Source organism: Crocuta crocuta, unplaced genomic scaffold, assembly GCF_008692635.1.
Source record: "Crocuta crocuta isolate KB4526 unplaced genomic scaffold, BGI_CrCroc_1.0 scaffold1073, whole genome shotgun sequence".
NCBI classification, from domain to species: domain Eukaryota; kingdom Metazoa; phylum Chordata; class Mammalia; order Carnivora; family Hyaenidae; genus Crocuta; species Crocuta crocuta.
The window spans coordinates 18888-42328 of NW_027533098.1; the positions used below are offsets into that span (position 1 = coordinate 18888).

The following is a 23441-nucleotide window of genomic DNA, read 5'->3' on the forward strand; positions in this document are numbered from 1 at the left end:
AAGTTATCACTAAATTCTTCTATGTGGTCAGCAATAATTTTTAATGTTTATCTTTAGAACATGAAATATGCATTTAAAGCTAGTACCTGTGCATTTCTATGTCAACTTCAAACCTTAACAGCTGATCTACAATTGTGGATTTTTAAAAATATGAACATGTAAAGACTTTTAAAAAGCTGCTAGGAAAACAAAGAAATTTTTAGAAAACAATAACAAGTGGCCTTATGAATAAAATAAAATTTTCCTCTGCAACTGATTTATAATATAATACACAATATATAATATATATTTTTTTACATTCTGCTACTTCTCTCTGTGGATGTTAGAGGTGTTTTTTGTTTTAAATTTTAAGCTTCACACTCAAAAAGGTATTTCTGTAGCACAACAGTTTGACAGGTTGGTTTGTTCTTAACTATCTCATGTAGAAGAAAGGAAACAAATTTATAATCTGTTTAAATTATGAGGGAATTTGGAAAACAGCATTGTGTGTGTATGCGTGTCTGTATATCTGTGTGATGGAAACAATAATGATGTGATGAATTCCAGTTTCCTTGGAAACAGCATGACCAAAGCATATTGTGTATTCATAGTAGGATGCAGACTTATTTAGAAACATAACAGGGTGTTACTAAGTATATTTTCCAGTAAGAAGTTCAGGGTAATTTTGCTTGTGGAAGCCTGATTTTTTTTTTCACAGATCCTGGGTTTCTCTGACCAACTCTATTTATGTTTTTGCTGAAATGATGGGAGTCATTTACATTCATTTAACTGCATCTATTCATTCATGAATGTTTGTGAACCTATTCTGGGCCACCAGTGGGCTATGGACACAGCAAATACTCCAAGGAGCTGCTGTGTTCCTCTGAGGAACAGACCCATAATGCTCTAAGAGCCTGGGAAAAAGCAAGGAAATACCACTGGCTTGAGAAATAACCAAGTTCAACAAGAAGAATTAAATAATAAAGAAATGCAGAGAAGCCCAGCATGTAAACAAGGAGAAATATATTTTTGAGAACTTGATGGAATGCAAGAGGTAGAAAGATAAAGACAAAAAATATATAGAAATGAAAATGCACTTTCTTCAAAGTGCTATTTATAATTGCAATGACATATTGTTTTTATTAAAAAATAAACTGAAATGACATGTAATTGCAAAGTTACTTTGTAACTGGAAGAATGTAAAGACATTAAGCTGAGCTGGATGAGGTGGACCTAATTTATGGTCTCTCTTGGAGTGTACTGCCCAAGGGCTTCCTAAAGTAATGTGCCCTCCTTACACTTTACCCAGAGAGCTACTGCTATCTTGGTTTGCCAGGCTCTGGCTTTTGTGAACACACTGACAGGGGAAGACCAGTGCAGATCGATGAGAGTCCTTGGAAGAGCATGGCTCCTGCCTAACGCTAAGGACCTTGAGCTAAGATCTATGCCAGACAGAGATGAGCGAGTGGTCTGCCCACACTATAAAAGTACAGTGACATGATGGATAATCAAATCTGTAATTTTATCACTAAAGGAATATTGCAACATTTAGGAAAAATGCTACTGCTTGTCAGGTTCAGGCTAATACCCCACATGGTATTCACATGTTCTGTTCTTTTCATATGCAGTGAGAAGCTTATGGCTTCTCTAGCTTCTTTACTAATTTTGGTTTTATTTAAAACTCAGTGACTTGCAGGAGGCAACGTTTCAGGTTATAGATAACAACCCACACAATACTTACTTCATGGTCATGTAAGTAACTAGTGACTGATGACTGATGACAGGTTATAAATAACCCACACAATTACTACTTAAGGGTCATGTAAGTGACTGTAGTGGTAGGGAGCAAGGTGGGTCTATGTAAGGCATGATGGGTGAGTGGTCAAGCTGGTGGAGGGCCTACCCGGTTGCTTTCACTCTTGGAACGGTCATTCTTCGCCTTGGCTGTCTTTTCTGCAAGTTTCTTCTGCCTTTGAGGGCCTCTTCCAAAGAAAATGTAGTTGACAAAGGCATACTCCAGAAGGGCCAGAAACACAAAGACAAAGCAGCCCATGAGGTACATGTCAATGGCTTTGACGTATGGGATTTTGGGCAATGTCTCCCGAAGGTGTGTGTTGATGGTTGTCATTGTCAGCACGGTTGTGATCCCTACAAAAGAAACAGAAGGTGAGAGGTTGTAACTTTGCCGCTCCATTCCTGACTTTTCACTTTTGTATTTTTTCAAACAGTATGAAATAGTTGTAGATATTAGATTGAATACTATTGGATGATCAGAAAGCAAACGAGCATGAAACGTGTCATATGGGCAGCAGATCAGGTCAGGAAGCAGACACCTCTACTCCCTCGTGGGGCACCACCCCATGGTTCTTGGCCCATAGAGAGAAGGAATTCAGTATACAGATAAATGTGCAGTCAGCAAAAGGAGAATGTGCTTTTTAGGAAAGTTGGAAGAAAAGAAAATAAAACCAGAAATTAACATAAAATGCTCAGTGTCTGGATAAGAAACTTCCAAGAAGAATGAATGATGACAAATCAAGGATGAGAGTCATTTATGGCCATTAGTGATGGCTCAGGGAGCCTACCTGTCAGAAGAAAATAATTCTTAATACAATGCACTATAAAGAAAAAAGGGAATGGGGCAATGATTTTTAAAACTGTTAATGGACATGATCCAGTCCTGACCTTAAAAAGAAAGGAGTATTTCAGGGAAGCTACTGAGGGCAGATTATCTAAGTCATTTCCTCCTCAACTAAGAGTCTATATAAGCTTCTCAGAACATGCTTGGTGAAGTCAAGAGCTAATGATTTTACTCAAACTATGGAATCTTGCCATACTCTGGTCCAAGACCAGATCCCCCCTCCCCCATTTTTATGTCATTATGTTGAATTCTCTACATAGCAGTGTGTGAATGATCTCATTGTTTCCCTAACAGAGTTAAGTCTAGTCTCCAAAAACATATAAGGACCATATTTTGCAATTCTCCCATAGCAATAGACATTTTTTCCCCTCTACAAAAAGTTCATATTGGATAGTTTGAAGCCATAGAGAGGAGAGGATGAGTCAGTTAGTGACATAACCAGAGTTTGTTGAACAGAGTGAAGCCATACTTGCAGGAAAGATATGGATTGCTTGCTTCTTAGTAGGACAGTAACTACTACAGCTGACTTGCTCTCTCTTAAAATATTAAGAAGCCTCAAGGAAGCAAGATAGCTCCAGAGGGTGCTCTTTTCTATCTATTTAATTGGTGCCACTGAATGTGATTATCCTTGTGTCTTCTAGTATCCAATGGAAACACTTCTTCATTGCTATGTCATGCCTTCCCTCAAAAAGGAGGCTTTTGAAGTAGAGCTTTAGTCACAGTCCTTCAGCCACAGTAGCCTGAAAAACGATGTCACTGAGGCCAGGGGACAGTGTAGGCCAGAGAAGTCAGTGTTCCCAAGATACACAGCAGAGCCCAGACCACCTCTACATACGATTCTGCCCAAAGGCATCTAAGCCTGCAGATCCTCACCCAACTTGCCAGTGGAGGATTTGTATTTATTAAGCATCTTAGTTTGATACCCTCTAGATTTCCATCCTATCATTGTAGGTAGGCATCCTCATTCTGTGCGTCCCACAGAGATCCCCCAGACCAAATATCTCCACTTGCTCAGAACCATCTGGAAGGCAGGGAATAAAGCCTGGTCTTCTGTCACTAGCATGTGCTTTCCTTCCACCCGTCTCTAAACTGCTATTAAAAGTAGAGGAGGGAATTAAGGCATTGAGAAACTATTTTTATGTATAACTGCAAACCATGATAACTTATGTAATACATGGAAATTGAATATGTCGGAATATTTTAAGATTACCTTTTAAAGTACCATTCATGTGTACCTAGGGACTTTTAAAATTTGAAAATGGAATCATTACAGTTTACAAATAAATGTGAAAATACCATGCAAACTCTCTGAAATTAGGTGTTCTCACCATCATTAAAAAATTTTGTAATGTTGCTGCCACAACTTTTTTCCTTTTCAAATGTATTTGGAAAATTTGAATGCTTTGGTTTAGTCATTGCTTTGACTCTCCAGTTAACTATTTTGAATGGACATGTATGACCCCGGCTTCAGTGGATGTCTTGGGAAATGGACTGAAAGAACACAGGAAGAGCCAGCACATGTCACAGGCACTCAGCCTGATAAAAGCAGCCCTTGAGAAAATGGAAGACAACCCTGGCTCAGCCGATTAGCTCAGGTTCAAGGAGTCCCTTAACAGTATGGTTTGGAGGTCAGTGCTCTGTGTGGGCTCTGATTAGCTCTTAGCTTAAAAGGCCAATGCGTTTACTAATTCTTTGTATCATTTTACTTCCTATCTATATATTGTGGATGATGGTGGACTGTAGGGATTCACAGACTGGGATGATACAGCCACATGGCCCCAAAAGCCTACTCTGTCACTTCCCAGCAACGTGACCTGAGCCTTGATGGATCCGCACCATTGTTTAGAACTGTTGTGAGATCTAAATGCAATGACTGAAAACCATTGGTGATGTTAATAAACGGTAACTGGCATTGTTAATACTAACAAGAACAAATAGTAATATTTATTATTACCATTACAGGAAAAAAAATTATTCAGTAGTTTCTGGTTTTCTGGCAAGAAACACAAGGCCACAGCCTTTGTCTGAACTTCTGTCCTTAAGGAGACCCATACCACTGCAGTACAGGGGATGACTAAATGTTCTTTCCATGTTCTTTTACATTTATCAAGCTATTCAGTCTTTACACTAATTGTTAGCTTCAAATTATTTCTTATTTGGATTATGCTAATAAAATATTATACTTGAAAAACTGCATTTATAAAGACGACTATGAAATAAAAACATAATTTGCATCATTTAATCAAAAGATACTTTTTCTTCTTTGTGATAAAAATAATGTGGCCTAAATTAGTTTAGTATAAAGTTTTACTTTTAAAAGGACCAGTACTATGATTCACTGATAAGTGGACTTCAGGGTTTTTGAGGAAGACCATTTGATTACAACTCCCAAATTTGCAGTCTGATGGCTTGTAACGCTAACAGTTCAACAGATCTGACAGTCAGCCCCTGGTTAGCAGAAACATAGAATCCTGAAGCATACAGAGCAGCAGTGCAACAGTTTTCTGAAAGAACAGCATTTCCCTTCTCAATAGAGAAACAACCCCAGACAACTGTAGGTCCACGAGTCCTGAGCCAGAGAAGGTGCTCCATGGATATCTTTGCTGAACACCCCTTTACACAGACCTGTACCTCTAATACCTCACTTAGAAATGAAATACATTCATCATGGTGCAGCCATTCAGGCTGCAAGCAACACCACTCAAGGCATTTCAAATGGTGTGGTACAGGTGGAACCAGGCAGGGAGAGGATTTCTCCAATTAAATTCCCCAAACCATGGCCATATCTTCTTAAAGAAGCACAGAGCACTTTAGTATTTTAATGATTTTGAGGGATCCCTCAATAATAATAATTAATAATTCTTGATTAGCCTTATTTTTCTTTTTAAACTTTGTTTTTTACAAGGTTTACAAAATATTTACAAAATAACGCTCATGTGTATTGTCTAGTGACACTGTAGGAATCATCTGTAGCACTTAAGGGAGAAAACTCTGGAGTCAGACTAACTGGATTAAAATCTTTGTTCTGATACTTAATATTATATGGCTTTGTACAAGTTGTATAGCTTCTCTATACCTAATTTTCCTGCTCTGTAAAATGGGAACAATAACATTGCTTATTGTGCTATGGATGTTCTGCAGAACAGATAAGATAATCCCATTAGTGTCCTTGCAAAGAACCTGGCACCTGAGTACTTGGTTAACTTTGGTCTTGATTTTTGTGTTATTATTCAGTGTTCATGACCTTATGATATACTTTTTAAGTTATTGAAGGTCACCAGGTGACACATCTCAATCCTTGCAGACTCAGGCTCAGAGACCCTGTTCCATGTAGGCAGAAGGTGGAAGAGAGGGAGTGAACATACTGGTATCCTACTTTGAGATCTGGACCTGTTGGGCTTATACCTGCTCAGATGGTGTGGCCTTAAGGTCACAGTTGTCTTCTAGGCCTTCTGGCCTGAGGTTCACCTTGACACTGGCAAATGCCCATTCACTTCCGTCTCTATGCTCACATCTGCCTTCTAGACTTGTGACATCAGTCAGAACCTGGCATTCCTCTAGTGGTGAAGCCTTAACAACTCTGGGCAGACCATTCATTTGTCTTAGCAAAGCCACAACAGCAGTTGGTTGGGCATCTGACTTCAGCTCAGGTCATGATCTCACAGTTTGTGGGTTCAAGACCTGCATTGGGTCTGTGCTGACAACTCAGAGCCTGCTTCTGATCCCGTGTTTCCCTCTTTCTCTCTGCCCCTCTCCCACTCATGCTCTGTTTCTCTCCGTCTCAATAATAAATAAACATTAAAATTTTTTTTAAAAAGCCACAACATGATGGTTTAGGTTTATAATCATAATGCTGTGTTGTTAGAAAAGGTGGAATCTAGTTTCACATACTGTAATAAGATTGGGTTGACTACAACTCACTTCAGAGAGATTATCTGTTTAATATTGTGGAATATTTACAAAAATTAAATTGTAAAGTGTTTTTACAATTAAGGAGCTATAGAATTTGCACCTCACTCCTATTGATGTCAGATAATTACAGTTCTTTGGTACTCATATTTCTCTAGTTATTTCAATAATGACAAATTCTCCAAGGCTGATTCACTGTGAAACTCATGAACCTTCAGCTTCAGATTTCCACTTGCATAAGCCTCTTCCAGGCTTGGGGAAGGGTCCTGGATATTTTATATTTGTCTATTTCATATTCTTTTTCTTAAAGAAAGACCTGAAAATGTATAAGCTAACAGACATGCAAAATTTAGATCTAACCTTCCAAATTTATTGCAGGTCTGGCTTTTTCCAGGTGAAAAGAAGAGAAAACACTATAACAAAGAGTAATCTAATAACATTTTTAAAAAGGCAGAAAGCTACAGAAAAGACTGATGCTACAGGGTAACCTCTGCTGCTGTAGAAAATTCCTACAGATTTTGTTTTTAGGGATGTTTTTCTCATCATGCCTATCAAAAATACATAACACTTAATAGAGCACTTTTAGTTTTTTGATAGTTTCTACTTCTCAAAGTGTTTTTTTTTAATTCACCAAACACCTTTAGGAATAGCTACCTGATTTCCTATGTATTAATCTATTCATGATATAACTGTAAGTCACCTATCTGTCATTCTAAACCAGACATCTACATACACACACATACACACATTTTCCCAGGGGAAAAAGATGTCAATTAACTTGAAATTCTGGGAAAAGATGGTAAACAAAAACAGGAGGAAAGAGGGATAACTGGAGCCATGAAATCTTATGGTTCTCTGTAAGCTAATTTACCAGCAAATGCATTGATAATTATTTTCCATCAATTTGTAAAAGTGTTGTTGATAATTTTACTTTCAGGAATTTAATTCAATCCTATCAGAGAAGGGATGGGCTGAATAATTACTCTTCAGCCCTATACTCATCTAAAATGTGTTTAAATGATAAATAAACAAATATATAATATATATACTATTCTTTTAATAATCTAAAAATACATATATTATAGGAACCTATAAAATATCTTGTACATCAGCTAACAATCCAATTGCCAAATGACCAGTGGCCAGTACAGATCACTAGAGCTCTTGAGAATCACTCAGAATCTAATCACATATTTTAATGCTCATCAAATTGTGTAATTCCAATTACATGCTATAGTATTTGACTATTTTTATGACTTAAAAAAGATGAATCCCCAATTAATCAAGTCTTTCTGGGCCACAGAACAATTTTGAACAGGGGATGTTAATCCTTGCTTTAAAATTAGTGTCAAAAATAGTTTTATTATGCAAATATTCGACAAGCATATTTTCCCTTTCATGGGCATGAAAATTCATATTTGAGCCTTATAATTAAATTAACACATCAAGGCAATCATGCCTGAAATTATTATTTCAAGATTAAAATAACTGTATGGGCAAGACTAGTGTCATGATGTCAAAAAATTGTAGTTGAACTATAGCCTTTGAACTTCCTTAATACTGTAATGACATGGTTACTTTACATTTTAGATATCATTTAAAAATAGCACATACCGAGGGCAACTCTAGCTGCAGATGCATCATAATTGATCCAGAAGGACACCCATGAGAGAATCGTAATTAGTATAGAGGGCATGTAAGTCTGGAGAATGAAGTATCCAATGTTTCTCTTCAACCGAAAGCTCAGTGAGAGCCGAGGATAGGCACCTATGATAAACAGACAAAGATTACACTGGAGAAAAGACATAACAGACAAAAAAGTTGGCTTTGACCTCTATTGGCCAACAGCATGCATTTGAAAAGCCTATGAACTGAGGGGTTTAATTGTATTTTATAGAAGAATTGGGAGGGGAGTGCATTTCAGCCTCTAAGAGAATGATAAGGATACTCTTCTAAAGCTAAGTGTTCATCTGAGAACTATCCTTGGGAAAACTTTGGGGAAATTTTTAGCTTAGAATTCAGAATCATGCCAAGTATCTTGTTTATTATTTAATTAATGGCTGTTCCCTTCCTCTCCATTGTAAATAAGGGAAATTTTTCTCAGGTTTTATTGAAATGTCTTTTACCAGTTGTCCTTTCAGCCCATCTAGAGCAACACTGTGCATAGACATTGAATTACTGACCCTCAACTGAGGAAGCTCAGGGGTACTCTTGAGTGTTGGAGAGGCAGAGATGCAGGTCCAGTTTTACAGAAGGTGGCAGTATACACTGCAATGGTCTACTCTGACCACAGACAAGGCATTAAGGAGACGCTTAAAGAAGCACCTTGCCTCAGTGCTAATCTGATGTGTGCACCCCACTTAGTATACCTTTGGAACCCCACCATTACAGAATAAGAAAATAGTCCACTGATTATGCCACATTTAGTTTTATATTTGCCATCTTTATTTTATTTTGTTTTTCTTGGAGAAAACCAAGGGTAGACTCCATTTCCTTCTATCCACTTCAACCATCCACTTTATCAGTTCCAAATCTCCCTGATCTAGATTCTAACAAAGCTGCTGGAAGGTCAACCAGTGACAACCCAATGACCCTCTCTAATAATCAAGTTCCTTGCCTTTTTCCTTCCCACCCTCACTGATGGATGGTGCTCCTTTCCTGAGATTGCTGTACCTTGTTTCTCTTGACCTCCTTCTATTCTAAGATTGACAAGCTCCTATTCTACCACACTCAAATTTTCCAGACTTTATTCCATGTCTTCTTCAGGTTTTGTCCCTATATTCTTTTTTTTTTTTTTTAAGGGATTAAGATGGCCAAATGTCTCGAATTTATTTTAGGCCACATGTAAATGAGGTAGAACTTCTATTCTTTTTATTTTTGTTTTGTTTTATTTTTTTCTTAGTTTATTGTCAAGTTGGTTTCCATATAACACCCAATGCTCATCCCCACAAGTGCCCTCCTCTATGCCCATCACCACCCCCTTCCCCTCTCCCCAACTCCACCAGCCCTCAGTTTGTTCTCAGCATTCAAGAGTCTCTCATGGTTTGCTTCCCTCCCTCTCTCCAACTATTTTTCCCCTCCTCCTCCCCCATGGTCCTCCATTAAGTTCCTCCTAATCCATGTATATGTGCAAACATATAGTATCTATCCTTCTCTGCCTGACTTATTTCGCTCAGCATAACACCCTCAAGTTCCATCCATGTTGCTACACATGGCCAGATTTCATTCTTTCTCATTGCTATGTAGTATTCCATTGTATAGATGAACTACATTTTCTTGATCCATTCATCAGTTGATAGACACTTAGGCTCTTTCCATGTTTTGGCTATTGGTGAGAGTGCTGCATTGGGGTACATGTGCCCTTATGCATCAGCACTCCTGTGTCCCTTGGGTAAATTCCCAACAATGCTATTGCTGGGTCATAGGGGAGTTCTATTGTTAATGTTTTGAGGAACCTCCACACTGTTTTCCAGAGGGGCTGCACCAGTATACATTCTTGAGCAGTCTGACTCACTCATATGACTATTAGTTTTATGTTGAAAATGAAAGATATTTATCTCCAGGCTCCTACTTTGGCATCAACCACATTTTCATCCAGAATTATAAATGAGAAAAGAGGAAAAAGGAGATTTAGCACTTAAAGGCTGAGAATGTGGGAAATTTCCTCTGGTCGTGTGTGTGTGTGTGTGTGTGTGTGTTAATAATTTCTGTTACATAGCTCTGATCAAATGCATACATAATACTCTCATCAGAGCATAAACATTTTCATACTTATATTTAAAACTATTTGTAAACACAATTTAAAAATCTTCCCAATTTTCCTTCAAATACGTACATACAAATTTAGATTATTTCCAGTTTTACAAAACTATAAATAATATTCTTTTAAAAAAATTTTTATGTTTTATTTATTTTTGAGAGAGAGAGATCACGAGTGGGAGAAGGCCAGAGAGAGAGAATCGGAAAAAGGTTCCAGGCTCTGAGCTGTCAGCACAAAGCCAGATGCGGAGCTCGAACCCACGAGCTGTGAGATCATGATCTGAGCTGAAGTCGGACGCTTAAACGACTGAGTCAGCCAGGTGCCCTGAAAACTATAAATAATATTCTTAAGAATCTTTCAGTAGAGTCCTTTTGCTGTATTTGATATATTTCCTTAGGATGAATATGCCAAGACAGGAATTCCTAGGTCACTGTTTAGGCTTTTGATACTTACTGCCAAATAACTGTGCCAAAAAATCATACCACTGTACACGTTATCTTATAGAACTGCTTATCTCACCTTGTAACCACGACAATGCTTCAAAACATTTCTTAAAAATAACTTTTGCTAATTTCTTTGGGAAAATTTTGTCCTTTCCAATTACTCTCCTTAATTTCATACTTCTTAAATGTTTGTTTTTCTTCTGTATTAAACTCATAAATGATCTGATTATACTATATTCACTTTTCTCATTTTTTTGTTCCATTTATTTATTTTTTAACCTATTTATTTAAGTTCTTTTGACACTAATCCTTATTTGTACTCTCTGCAAGCATTTCTTCAGTTGTTTGTTTTAAAATATGTAATGGGTTTGAGTAGGGAACATATAAATACTTAAAGTTTTGTACATAGTTGAATTTACCCATTTCATTTTTCATTGTTATTTTTAAAACTTGACTTTAGTCTTAGATAAGTTCACAATAGAAATTTACCCACAAACATATTTTGAAGGTTGATAATTATTTCAGTGTTTAATATAAAGCATACATGCACATTGATTTTTGTTCCATAAACAGCAAACAATCCTCCCAACACCATCAATGGAATAAAGCTTCCCTTGACATAGGTTTGATATACTCTATTATTGTTTTACATTACGTTTTATGTGTATGTGGATCCTTGATATGATGTGACATTGAACTGGGTCAAAGTCTCATTGTAGGCCTTGCCATCTCTAGATGCCCGGCCTTGTGCTCCATCCACACATTCCTGAAGTACAGTATGGACACTCGCTCTCAACCCATATCCAAAATCTTTTATGGCTCACTGCTTCCTATAAAGGCTCAAATATCATTTGGGAATTTTGGTTTCTCTACAATGTTTTCCTAAATTTACTCCAGTTTTATTTTCCACTATATCTTTTCATTAAGCATACCATTTTCTAGCTTAAAGAGTGTCCTCACTACCTAAAAATAATTGTCCATATTTCCTACTTTAGTTGATTCACCCCCACTCCTTCCTCCTTATGGAATGTCTTTCCTTACCCACACTCCAAATCCTTGATCAAATGTCACATCCTCCATTAATCTTTTCTTCTTCTTTCCCCTAAGTGTTAAGTGATTACCTTTTTGAGTTATTTTCTTTTCAATACAATTATTACTATTTAACAAGGCAGGATCTTCCTTATTAAGTTGTATAGTCCCGAAGGCAGAGTTTGTGGAGTGATGTATTTTTAATATAATACGATGCCTAGGTAAATGTCTAAACTATCATAGGTTATCAACAAATATATCTGTATGCATAAAAATGGGAGTATTTGGTATCTTTATGTGACTCTCAGCACGTGTAATACTCAAAACGTTCAACATCTTTATTGAATCTGTTTGAAATCCCATAGCAACTTTAATATCTTTATTGAAGTAACTTCATTGTTGGATCTTAGCTTGAAATTCCATGGCAATCTCAGGCTTTGCTTATCACTTTGCTTATTTTGTGTTTTTGTTTCAGTTATGTGTCACTCTATCCACTATACTTGGAATGGTTTGTTTCGTCAGGATAGGTTGGCTTATGTTGCAGTAACAAAAAGCACACGATCTCTGTAGTTTACAAAAAATATTTTTCTTTCCTTGTGCTACATATTCACTTAGCTTTCTGTATCTGGGACACTGCTGGACATTGTGGTAGAAGTGCCACACATATTCCTTTCACACTTCCTTGTATAGAGCAAGTCCTACTGTCAACCATTTTGTCATTTTGTCTTTTCCCAGGATAGAGCAGCAAACACTTTTTGAATGATAAGGTAATCTACCTTATTCCCCAACTTTCTTTTTGCCAAGTCAACTTCCTTAATATTTTCCAAAGTACACCTTTTTCAGGGAAATTGTTCCCAACAGAGGCAAATATTGATACTTATACAATGAAGTATGATTGACACTGTTGGGAATACCTGCCTCCTGTAATAGGGAGGTCAATGGCATGAATGGTCAAATATTTGGAAAATCACTATAGACTTGGAGGAAAGGAATACTAATCTGATTCCAAAAATACCTTAATCTCTGGAAATTTGCCGAGATATAACAAAGAATTTAGAATAACAGAATTCATAACACAGAAATTAGATTTAAGGAATATGCCACTTTCTTATGTACTTGTTTAGTAAATACATTCTACTTATTGAAACCAAAGTGCTACTTTGAATAAAAAATGTTTTAGGTATTCATTATATGCCCCACACATTCCAGTCTCATAATCTCAGAAATGGGAATGGTGAAGGGAGCAGACAACAAATGAGTAAGAAGGGAGTCCAACTAGCTCCTAATCCATGTCAGAGAGAGACTCATATGGTCTGGCCCTGGTAAAACAGAGTAACATCCATGCTGGAGATACAAGCATATTCTAGAGCATGAGATTTGGTGATGTAGGAGAGTTTTCATAGCATCTGAACCAAGATACTACTCTTGGTTGAATACAATTATTTTCAGGCAGGGAAGCAGGTGATTATTAAGAGTAAAAGACTCACTAGGGTCAAATGAAGAAGAACCTTTCAACATGCCATGAGAAAGAGCCCTCAGAACATTAATAAACCCAAGAGTTCTCAGAGATATTAAGACGTGTTCTAGGCCAAGGCCTTCACCTTTGGATATGAGCCTTAAGGATCACATAAAAGTCTTTTTGTAGCTTTGTTAGATAAAGTCCTTACACTGCAGGGCGAATGGCATGATGTATGCTGTATCTATGGGAAAACTCCCCACATGATCATAGCTAGCAGTTAACAAAGTTGAGAAGTAGAGAGTCAGCTACACCAAGACATACCCTTCAAAACAGTAATAGAAGCTTAAAAATTACAACAGAAAGGCACAGAACCCCTAAAGCCTGTGCGCCAATGCAGATGTGGTCAGGTTCCCAAGTAGATGCTGAGCCAACAGCCAGAGGAACAGTCCCTGAACAAAAGTGCATTGTTCCAATTCAAGGCTTCCTTGGCAAAACTACCTATTGAAGATGCTGATCTCAACCCTTTCTCCCTAGATGCACTAAAAGTTATGCCAAAAACAAGGCTCTGGGTATTGAATCTAGCCTAAATTAATATTGCTTTCTATAGCATTAATACTGTTGAAGAATGCACGAAAAATGTCGACATAGAATATCGTGTCACCTTTGAGGAGGGAGAGAGCCACTCAACTGTGTCCATAAAGTAATAAGCTGATATTTTAGCAACTGTAGCAGAGCTGACTTAAACACATGTACGTCTCTCTCTTTAAGGTGGACACTGTGAAGGGCTCTCCCACCATTGCCTAAAAGCTTTGTGAGATCTCAGTGCTGCTCTTGAGGTATTTTTCAAATCATGCTGTCTCACTCATTTATAATCTACTTTTTCACTTTATAACACAACCTAAAATTGAAAATAGTGCTACTAATTTTCTGGCTCCATTACTAGTCACCTTAATTATTTTATGTTCAAAAATATCCATGAAACGCAGGACATATTTGAAATAGGAAAAAGAGAAAGAGGAAAAACAGAACTGGAACTAAAAAAAAAAAAATGTTTTCAGATTGTTTCCATAGGCATGATTCTCTTTCTGATTCTCCAGAGTAAAACCATACTATTGTATCACATGACTCTGAAGCAAAGAGTGGTGGTGTCTAAGGGCTTAGGTTCAGCCTCATGACTTATTTGGAATATTCCTTTGGTAAACTGACTATCCAATCAAACCCTCAGTTTCCCTGTGTTGAAATAAGGCAAGGATATCACAGTAAAACAAAACAAAACAAAAGATAAATTACACTCCATCAAAATTACAAACTATTAATCTGCAAAGGAAAACATCTGGTGAGACATGTTTGATAGGTCAGGAGTCCTTAAAGGAAAATGACTTCATAGTAAAAAGATGAGATAGCTAAGCTCTCATTTAGCACTGAGAGTAAGCTTGCTTACTGAGAGTAAGCTTGCTCTAGTCCCACAATAGCCACAATATGAAAGTAAACTAGATGTCCATTTGTAGATGAATGGATAAAGAAGACACACACACACACACACACACACACACACTCACACACGAATGTTACTCAGCCATAAGAAAGAATGAGATCTTGCCATTTATAACAACACGGATGGACATGGATGGTATTATGCTAAGTGAAATAAGTCAGCAAAAGACAAATACCATATGATTTCACTTATATGTGATATCTAAAAAAACACAAATAAATGAGTAAAATAAACAAACATTGCAGAAACAGACCCATAAATACAGGGAAAAAACTGGTTGCCAGAGTTTGTTCCCTGTATTTATGGATCTTTGTAAATTATGGATTTTGAATGCCAGAAGATGTGTGGGGGATGGGCAAAATGGGTGAGGGGAGTGGGAGATACATTCTTCCAGTTATAGAATGAATAAATAATGGGGACAATAGGTACAGAATAGAGAACATATTCAATGGTATTGTAACAGTTGTATGGTGACAGCTCGTAGCTACAATTGTGAGCATAGAATAACATATAGACCTATGGAATCACTATGTTGTATACCTGAAATTAATATAACATTGCAAATCAACTATCTTTCAATAATTAAAAAAAAAGACAATAGCAAGTGTTGGTGAGGATGTGGAGAAATTAGAAACCTTCATGTACTGCTTGTGGAAATGTTGAATGGTGCCATTACTTTGGAAAGCAGTTTGATAGTTCTTCAAAAGGGTTAAATGTAGTTACTATATGATCCAAAAATTCGAATCCTAAGAACATGTCTAAGAGAAATGGAAACATATCTACAGAAAAACGAACATGACTATTCAGAGCAACCCTATTCTTAATAGCCCAGTGTTCATCAACTGACAAATGGTTAAACAAAATATGATATATTCATACAATGGAATGTTATTCCATAATACAAAGAAATGAAATGTTGATATGTGACATAACATGGATGAAACTTCAAAACATCATGTTAAGTCAAAGAAGCCAATTACAAAAGGACCATATAGTGTATGATTCCATTTTTATAAAATACACAGAATAGGCAAATCCACAGAAACAGAAATTAGATTAGTGGTTGTCCAGGGCTGGGGGGTGGGGAAATGGGGAGTGTCTAATGGGTACAGGGTTTCTTTTTTGTTTTAATGTTTATTTTTGAGAGAAAGAGAAAGCAGTGGAGGGGCAGAGAGAGAGGAGACACAGAATGCAAAGCAGGCTCCAGGCTCTGAGCTGTCAGCACAGAGCCCGAAGAGAGGTTCAAACTCACAGACCCTGAGATCATGACCTGAGCTGAAGTCGCACACTTAACTGACAGAGCCACCCAGGTGCCCCCAGGGTTTCTTTTTGAGTTGATGAAAATATTCTGAAATTGAATGCGGTCATGATTATACAACTCTGTAAATACACTAAAGTCATGGAATTGTATAATTTAAATGGGTGAACTGTATGGTATCAAAATTATATTTTGATAATCTATTAGAAGAAAAACAGAATACCTATTACATGTATTTTACTGGAAATTAAATGGCTTAATTATATTAAATAACAAATTTACTATCTGGCCCAAAATAGACATTCAATAAATACAAGTTGCTTTTCCCTTTTCTTTTCTTCCTCGATGGTGCCTTCTGTATTCAAGATTCTATAATCTAAGAATTCAAAAAAAAATGTACTGGTAGTTTTAAAAGTAAGTTCAAAAGGTAACAGTAGACAAGATTTTATTTATTTATTTATTTATTTATTTATTTATTGTAAAGAAAGTGCTGGACAATGAATTCTGGAGAAATCTGGCTTCTGTGGCGAGACATGTTTGATAGGTCAGGAGCCCTTAAAGGAAAATTATTTCATGGTAACAAGATGAGATAGCTAAGCTTTCATTTAGCACTGAGAGTAAGCTTGCTCTGGTTCCACCATTTTGGACTGAAGACTTAGTATTTGTCTAGGCAGCTCAGGCAATTTGTCTCTTAGAATCCTTCTAATGAAAGTAAGTAGAGGAATAAAAGAATGGGACTATGTCTCTAGAATTTAAGGTTAAATTATATTGTAAGTAGGATAAGGATGATAATTCCTTCTTTCAATGTTTTAAATAGTACTTTCTCTAGACCTCTAGTAAATGTTATTTATAGACTCAATGGACAATAAGTTGATCACAGGGCTTTAGTTTACTAAAGCATGGAGCTCACAAATGGACTTTACAGAAAATTAAGTGAATGTATTAACAGTGTGACATGATGACTTTAAAAATATTTGTAATCTGTCATGATTATGAATGAAAAGCAAAATAGTATTTTGAAAATTGATTTTTTGAAGAATAGAAAATTCACATATCTTAACAGATATGTTCACTATCATCATTTTGGTGTCCTTCTCTTTTTCTTTCTTCTAATCTTGGCAGAAGTATTTTGAAATAAAGTCAGAAGATAACAATCCAAATGTACCCCAGAAAAAAAGAATGGAAATAAAAACATGACATAATTAAAGAAGCATGTTAAAAAATCTGTTTTTTTCATATATCTAACAAAAATTTTAGTTTTTTAGCTCAAACAAAACTAAAAAGTTAGGAGTAAATTTCAGATTTGGCAAAAACTGTATATTCCAAATGTTGTTGGTTAACAGAAAGTACATTCAACACCAATGCAGAAGATGAAGTCACAATCTTGTGATCTGTGCTCAGAGTGATATTTAAGAAACTCTTTGATTATTAAATATATCTAATGAAATAAATTTAATGTAATATTTCTTTTAACCTGATCCCCTTACTATCTGCTCTCCAAATGCTTTGGTAACATTTTCACAGCTTTTTATTGTTACAAGCAGAGTCAGATCTCCTTTGAGCTTTTCACTTTCCTTTATTGAACACCATTCAGGGTAAGTGTTTCCGCTACATAACATTATTGAAAAAAAACCAAAAATATATTTTCCAAAATGTGATTGCAAAATGCATACCATTTTTTCTTTTTTACTCTCATGTATTAATAGTCCAAACTAAGTAAGAATTAAATATTAAAACAACTATTATTTTTTCTGAAAAAATAAAGATGAGTGGGAAAAAAACATGGTGTTTGAGTATTATAGGATAGGTAGCACTTCCACTGGAAACAACTAGAAGAAAATGGACAAAATTTAAATATGTCTCCTTGAAGGCACTGGAGAAATAGCAAGCCAGTAAAAATCTGAGGCAAGGTCTGGGAGGAAAAAGAAACTGAGAGGTGAGCCACATTTCAGGTAGCTGAAATGTGACTTCCTAGAAAAGAAACATGAGAAGCTAATTAGGACATCTGACAGATTCATGGACTAAATGAGCAGAAACTGAAGACAGAGAACATCAAGTAGAGAATCCAAAGAGCTTTGCCCAGGAAGTCAAGATAAACCAGAAGGATCAACCCTTACACAAGGACTGAATCTGAACTCAACATCACCTGTCCTGGATTGCTAATGCCTTAGCTGCCTGACAGGGGTAAGCATACATTCTCTTTGAGGAAAGAAAATAGTGGGCACCTGGGTGGCTCAGTCAGTTAAACAACTGACTTCCTCTCAGGTCATGATCTCCCGGTTTGTGAGTTAAAGCCCCACATCAGGCTCTGTGCTGACAGCTCAGAGCCTGGAGCCTGCTTCAGATTCTGTGTCTCCCCCTCTTTCTGCCCCTCCCCCACTCACACTCGCTTGCTCTCTCTCTCGCTCTCTCTCTCGATAAATAAACATTCAAAAAAATTTAAAAAAAATCATCGTAGATCTTGAATTATATCCACAATATCCCCATGGATAATAATAACTGATTAAACACAAATGGAGAGGAAATTTTTGGACAGAAAGGTAAGTCAGAAGAAAATTTCCAGAGTGAAGCAAGAAGAGAAAATAAAATGAAAAATTCAAAAAGGAGGGTGAGGTATATAGAAGATATAGTAAGAAGACTCAGTGCTGGAATTGTAAAACTGAAATTGAAACTGGAATCCTAGAAGACAACCACACAGAGAGAGAATACAGCAAAAGCAGTGATTGCTAATGCTCCAAAGTGCTGAAAGGTCTCATGCCAAAGATTCAAGATCTATAAATTCTAAGAAAATACTTACAAACAAAACCACATCTTGTACATCATAAATAACAACAAAATCAAAATCAAATGGGAAAAAATAATAAAAAATTCCTCGAAGGGAAAGAAAACCAGATTAATTTTAAAGCACCAATTAAACCAACAAGCATCTTCTCAATGTAAACAGTGGAAGCCAGAGACAACAAAATAATATCTTCAAATAGAAAAAAAAATTGCCAACCTAAATTTCTGGAGCCATCCTACAAGAATATATGATATAAGGTCATATACAGTTTTAAGAAGAAACTGGAAGAAATTTGTGGCCAGGAGACTCAGACTAAAGAAAATATTTTTCAAATGTTCTTTAGACAAAAATCTAAACAAAACAAAATGAAACAAAACAAAAAACAAAAATATTTTTTAGGCAGAAGGAAGCATTCTCAGATAGTGATTTGGAGATAAAAGAATGAATAACAAAGAAAAGAGGATATTTATAATTATATATAAGTGAACATATACTGCATATAAGAACAATAATAATATCAGATAAGGTTTTAAATATATGTAAAGTTATAATATATAATGACAGTAGCATATAAAAGTCAAATGAGGACATGCTGAGTTAAAATTCATGAAGACCACTGCAGTGTTTGGGAAGAGGTAAAAAGACCATCTCAGATAAATTATCAGAAGTAATAAATACTTTAGCAAGGCCATTTAATATGAAATAATTGTGTTCTTATATATATCAGCAACAAACAAAAAATAATGTTAAAACTTTATCATGTATAATCACATGAGAAATTATCAAACATCTTGAAAAGTTTAGCAAATATGTACAAGATTTCCATACAGAAGATCCTAAAATGTTACTACCACAAATAAAAGAAGACCTATGTAAATGGAGATAAAATATAGCAGAGGGGGCAAGATGGCGGAGAAGTAGGGAGCTCTGTACATTGCACTCGCCCCCATATCTTGCACGGAAAAGATCTGAAGCCATAGGAAACCTTACAGAACCCAAGAGATTGGGAGAAAAAGGACACAGAATCCACTGAGAAAGCCTTCTAAAGTGAGTGAGAACTGGGGACGATAAAATCGGGCCTGGTTCAGAGAATCCAGGGACAGGAGCCATCCCCCTCTGCGGGAAGTGAGAGGGGAAAAAGAGAGAGTCTGAAACAGCTCAAGACATGGTCCCTGTCGCTGGGAAACAGAAAAACCTCCGCTCGGGGCACAGAAGGACTGTGCACACTAAGTCCCTGAGCACCAGGTCCCCGTGCACCAACTCGTCCCGGAGGGGCTGCGCGCTGACCACTTCTTTGTGCTCCTGGCTGGCTAGACCCTTAGAGGAACTGTGCGCCTCTGCGCCATCATGCTCCTGGCTAGCCGGACTCCTGGAGGAGCTGCCCCAGCGCATACTGGGTCGCTGGGCTCCTGGCTGGCTGGAAATCTAGAGGGAAGGCGAAGAGCTTAAAAACTGGGAGATTAGCCCGTGAGTTCATGCCTTGGGTGACAAGACACAGAGGGACCTGGTTTCTCTCTCTCCAGTGGACCCAGCGCGCCCCGCAGGCAAATTCCCGCCCACGCTCACCAACCCAACCCAGAGGAGAAGGCAGCAGTGATTCTGGCTCCACCCCCAGGGCTAGGCTAAAGGCTTGGAATTGCCCTGAGGGTATCACCTGCGGAAGTTGGGTCTACTGCAATTTCAGCGGGGCACACGGACTGGGATTTGGAAACTAGGTCTGGCCTATGTTGAAGAGCACAACCCACTTTGACTGCGCCCCCGGCCCGGGGAGTTTACACACCCAAAAAAGCGAGGTGCAGCGCTTGGTTCAAGAAGGGACTGGAGGGCCACCACTCTTCTCCCCACAACCGCCAAGGCAGAACTCCCGCCTGAGGCAACCCATTGGATCACACCACGCCCATCCCTGCTTGAGAGCTGCCCTCCCCGTTCCCACCCCCCCAGCAATGACCTGATTAACTCTGGTCACCAGCTTGCTAAAACAGTCACATCTAGTCCATTCTGTAAATGTAAATTCTACACCTATGGACCCTTTAATCTCTTTCTCTCAGGAGTAATTAGACTATATAGTTTCTCTAGATAACACCAGTGTCCTCTCACCTATCCAACCATATTCCACCCTTTAGCTCTTTGAAAAAAGCTTCTTTTCCCTTTGGCCTGTTCATTCTATTTCCAATTTTGCCTCATCCCCGCCCTCTCTTCTCTCTCTTTCTCTAAGCTCTTCACCATCACCGCATACACCCGGCAATTTAATTGTAGCTGGGAAATCCTGTTATATGCTTTAAACTGTTCTTTGTCCATTGGTTTTCTTCTTTTTTGCTTTTCTTTTCTTCTTTTTGACCTTTTTATGTATTTTAAAAATTTTCTATTATTCGCCATCCCTCCTCCGTCTTTTCTCTTAACTTTTTGGTTTTCCCTATCGGTTTCCCTGTTAGTTGGATTTGTCTGTGCGTTTGTGTCCTCTGCTCCCTGTGTGTTTGTCAGTCTGTTTCAGTCTCCAGGACTACCTCAAGAAACAAGGCAAAGTACACATGGTGGAGAGTTCCAAATATCACTACGAGTAGGAAAATAAAATAACCAAGGTCTCAACAAGAGAGAACAAAAGATACCTCTCAAAAAACACTCTCCGAAAAGATAGNGGAACAGAAAAAAATATGCAGCCAGGAATCCTCTCTCCAGCAACCTTGTCATTCAAAATAGAAGGAGAGATAAAAGTCTTTCCAAATAAACAGAAATTGAAAGCATTTGACACCACTAAGCCNAAAAAGTAAGGGGATGGAGAAATATATATCTTGCTACTGAAAATCAAAAGAAAGCTGGAGTAGCTATACTATAGCAGACAAAATGGACTTTAAATTAAAGACAATAACAAGAGATGAAGAAGGGCATTACATAATACTTACAGGGTCTATCCATCAGGAAGAAATAACAATCATAAACATCTATGCACCGAATATGGAAGCACCTAAGTGTTTAAAACAATTAATCACAAACAGAATCAAGCTTATAGATAAGAATGTGCTAATAGCAGGGGACTTTAATACTCCACTTACAGCAATGGATAGGTCAACCAGACAGAATATCACTAAAGAAATAATGGATTTGAAAGACACATAAGACAAGATGGATCTGACGGATAATTTAGAAGTCTACATCCTGAAGCCAGGGAATTTACTTTCTTCTCAAGTGCGCATGGCACATTCTCCAAGACAGATCACATACTGGGACATCAAGCAGCCCTCAATAAATATAAAAGAATTGAGATCATACCATGCACACTCTCAGATNTACACATTCAATGCAATTCCAATCAAAATTGCACAGCATACTTCTCAAAACTAGAACAAACTATCCTAAAATTTGTAGGGAACCACAAAAGACCCTGAATAGCCAAAGTAATATTGAAGAATAAAACCAAAATGGGAGGCATCACCATCCCAGACTAAGCTTCTAGTACAAAGCTGTCATCATCAAGAGAGTATGGTATTGGCACAAAAACAGACACATAGACCAATGGAACAGAATTGCTAACTCAGAGCTGACCCCAAAGGTATACAGCCCACTAATCTTTGACAAAACAGGAAACAACTTCCAATGGAAAAATGACAGCCTCTTTAACAGATGGTTTTGGGAGAAATGGACAGCAACATGCAGAAGAATGAAACTAGATCAATTTCTCACACCATACACTAAAATAAACTCAAAATACATAAAGGACCTGAACGTGAGACAGGAAACCATCAAAACCCTAGAGGAGAAAGCAGGAAACAACCTCCTTAACCTCCACCGAAGCAACTTCTTACTTGACACATCCCCAAAAGCAAGGGAATCAAGAGCAAAAATAAACTATTGGGACCTAGTCAAGATTAAAAGCTTCTGCACGGCAAAGGAAACAATCCACTAAACTAATAGGCAACAACGGAATGGGAAAAGATAGTTGCAAATGACATATCAGACAAAGGGTTAATATCCAAAATCTATAAGGAACTCACCAAACTTCACAGCCGAAAAGCAAACAACCCAGTAAAGAAATGGGCAGAAGATATGAACAGACACTTCTCCAAAGTGGATATCCAGATGGCCAACAGACACATGAAACAATGCTCAGCATCTCTCCTCTCAGAGAAATACAAATCAAAACCACACTGAGATACCACCTCATGCCAGTCAGAGTGGCTAAAATGAGCAAATCAGAGAACTCTAGATGCTGGCAAGGATGTGGAGAAACGGGCACTCTTCCACACTGTTGGTGGGTATGTAAACGGGTACAGCCCCTCTGGAAAACAGTGTGGAGATTCCTCAGGAAATTAACAATAGTACTCCCCTATGACTCAGCAATGGCACTGCTAGGAATTTACCCAAGGGATTTAGGAATGCTGATGCATAGGGATACATGTACCCCAATGTTCATAGCAGCTCTCTCAACAATAGCTAAAACATGGAAAGAACCTAAGTGTCCATCAACGGACGAATGGATCAAAAAGATGTGGTTTATCTATACGATGGAACTACATGGCAATGAGAAAGAATGAAATCTGGCCATGTGTAGCAACATGGATGGACCTTGAGGGTGTTATGCTGAGCGAAATAAGTCAGGCAGAGACGGACAAATACCATATGTTTGCACGTATAGGAGGATTGGGAGGAACTTAACGGAGGACCATGGGGGAGAAGAATGTGGGAAATAGTGGG

The 23441-nt window shown here is 37.5% G+C and overlaps 1 protein-coding gene across 1 annotated transcript in view; it reads right to left on the reverse strand.

The window, feature by feature from the left end:
• Nucleotides 1-23441, reverse strand: part of GABRB3 (gamma-aminobutyric acid type A receptor subunit beta3) — a 238917-nt gene that overhangs the window by 10165 nt on the left and 205311 nt on the right. Inside the window, exons 5-6 of the mRNA XM_077746210.1 lie at nt 8141-8293; nt 1883-2127 (exon numbers count right to left, since the gene is read on the reverse strand). Coding sequence (XP_077602336.1) covers nt 1883-2127; nt 8141-8293 — 398 coding nt within the window. The remainder of the gene's footprint in view (nt 1-1882; nt 2128-8140; nt 8294-23441) is intronic.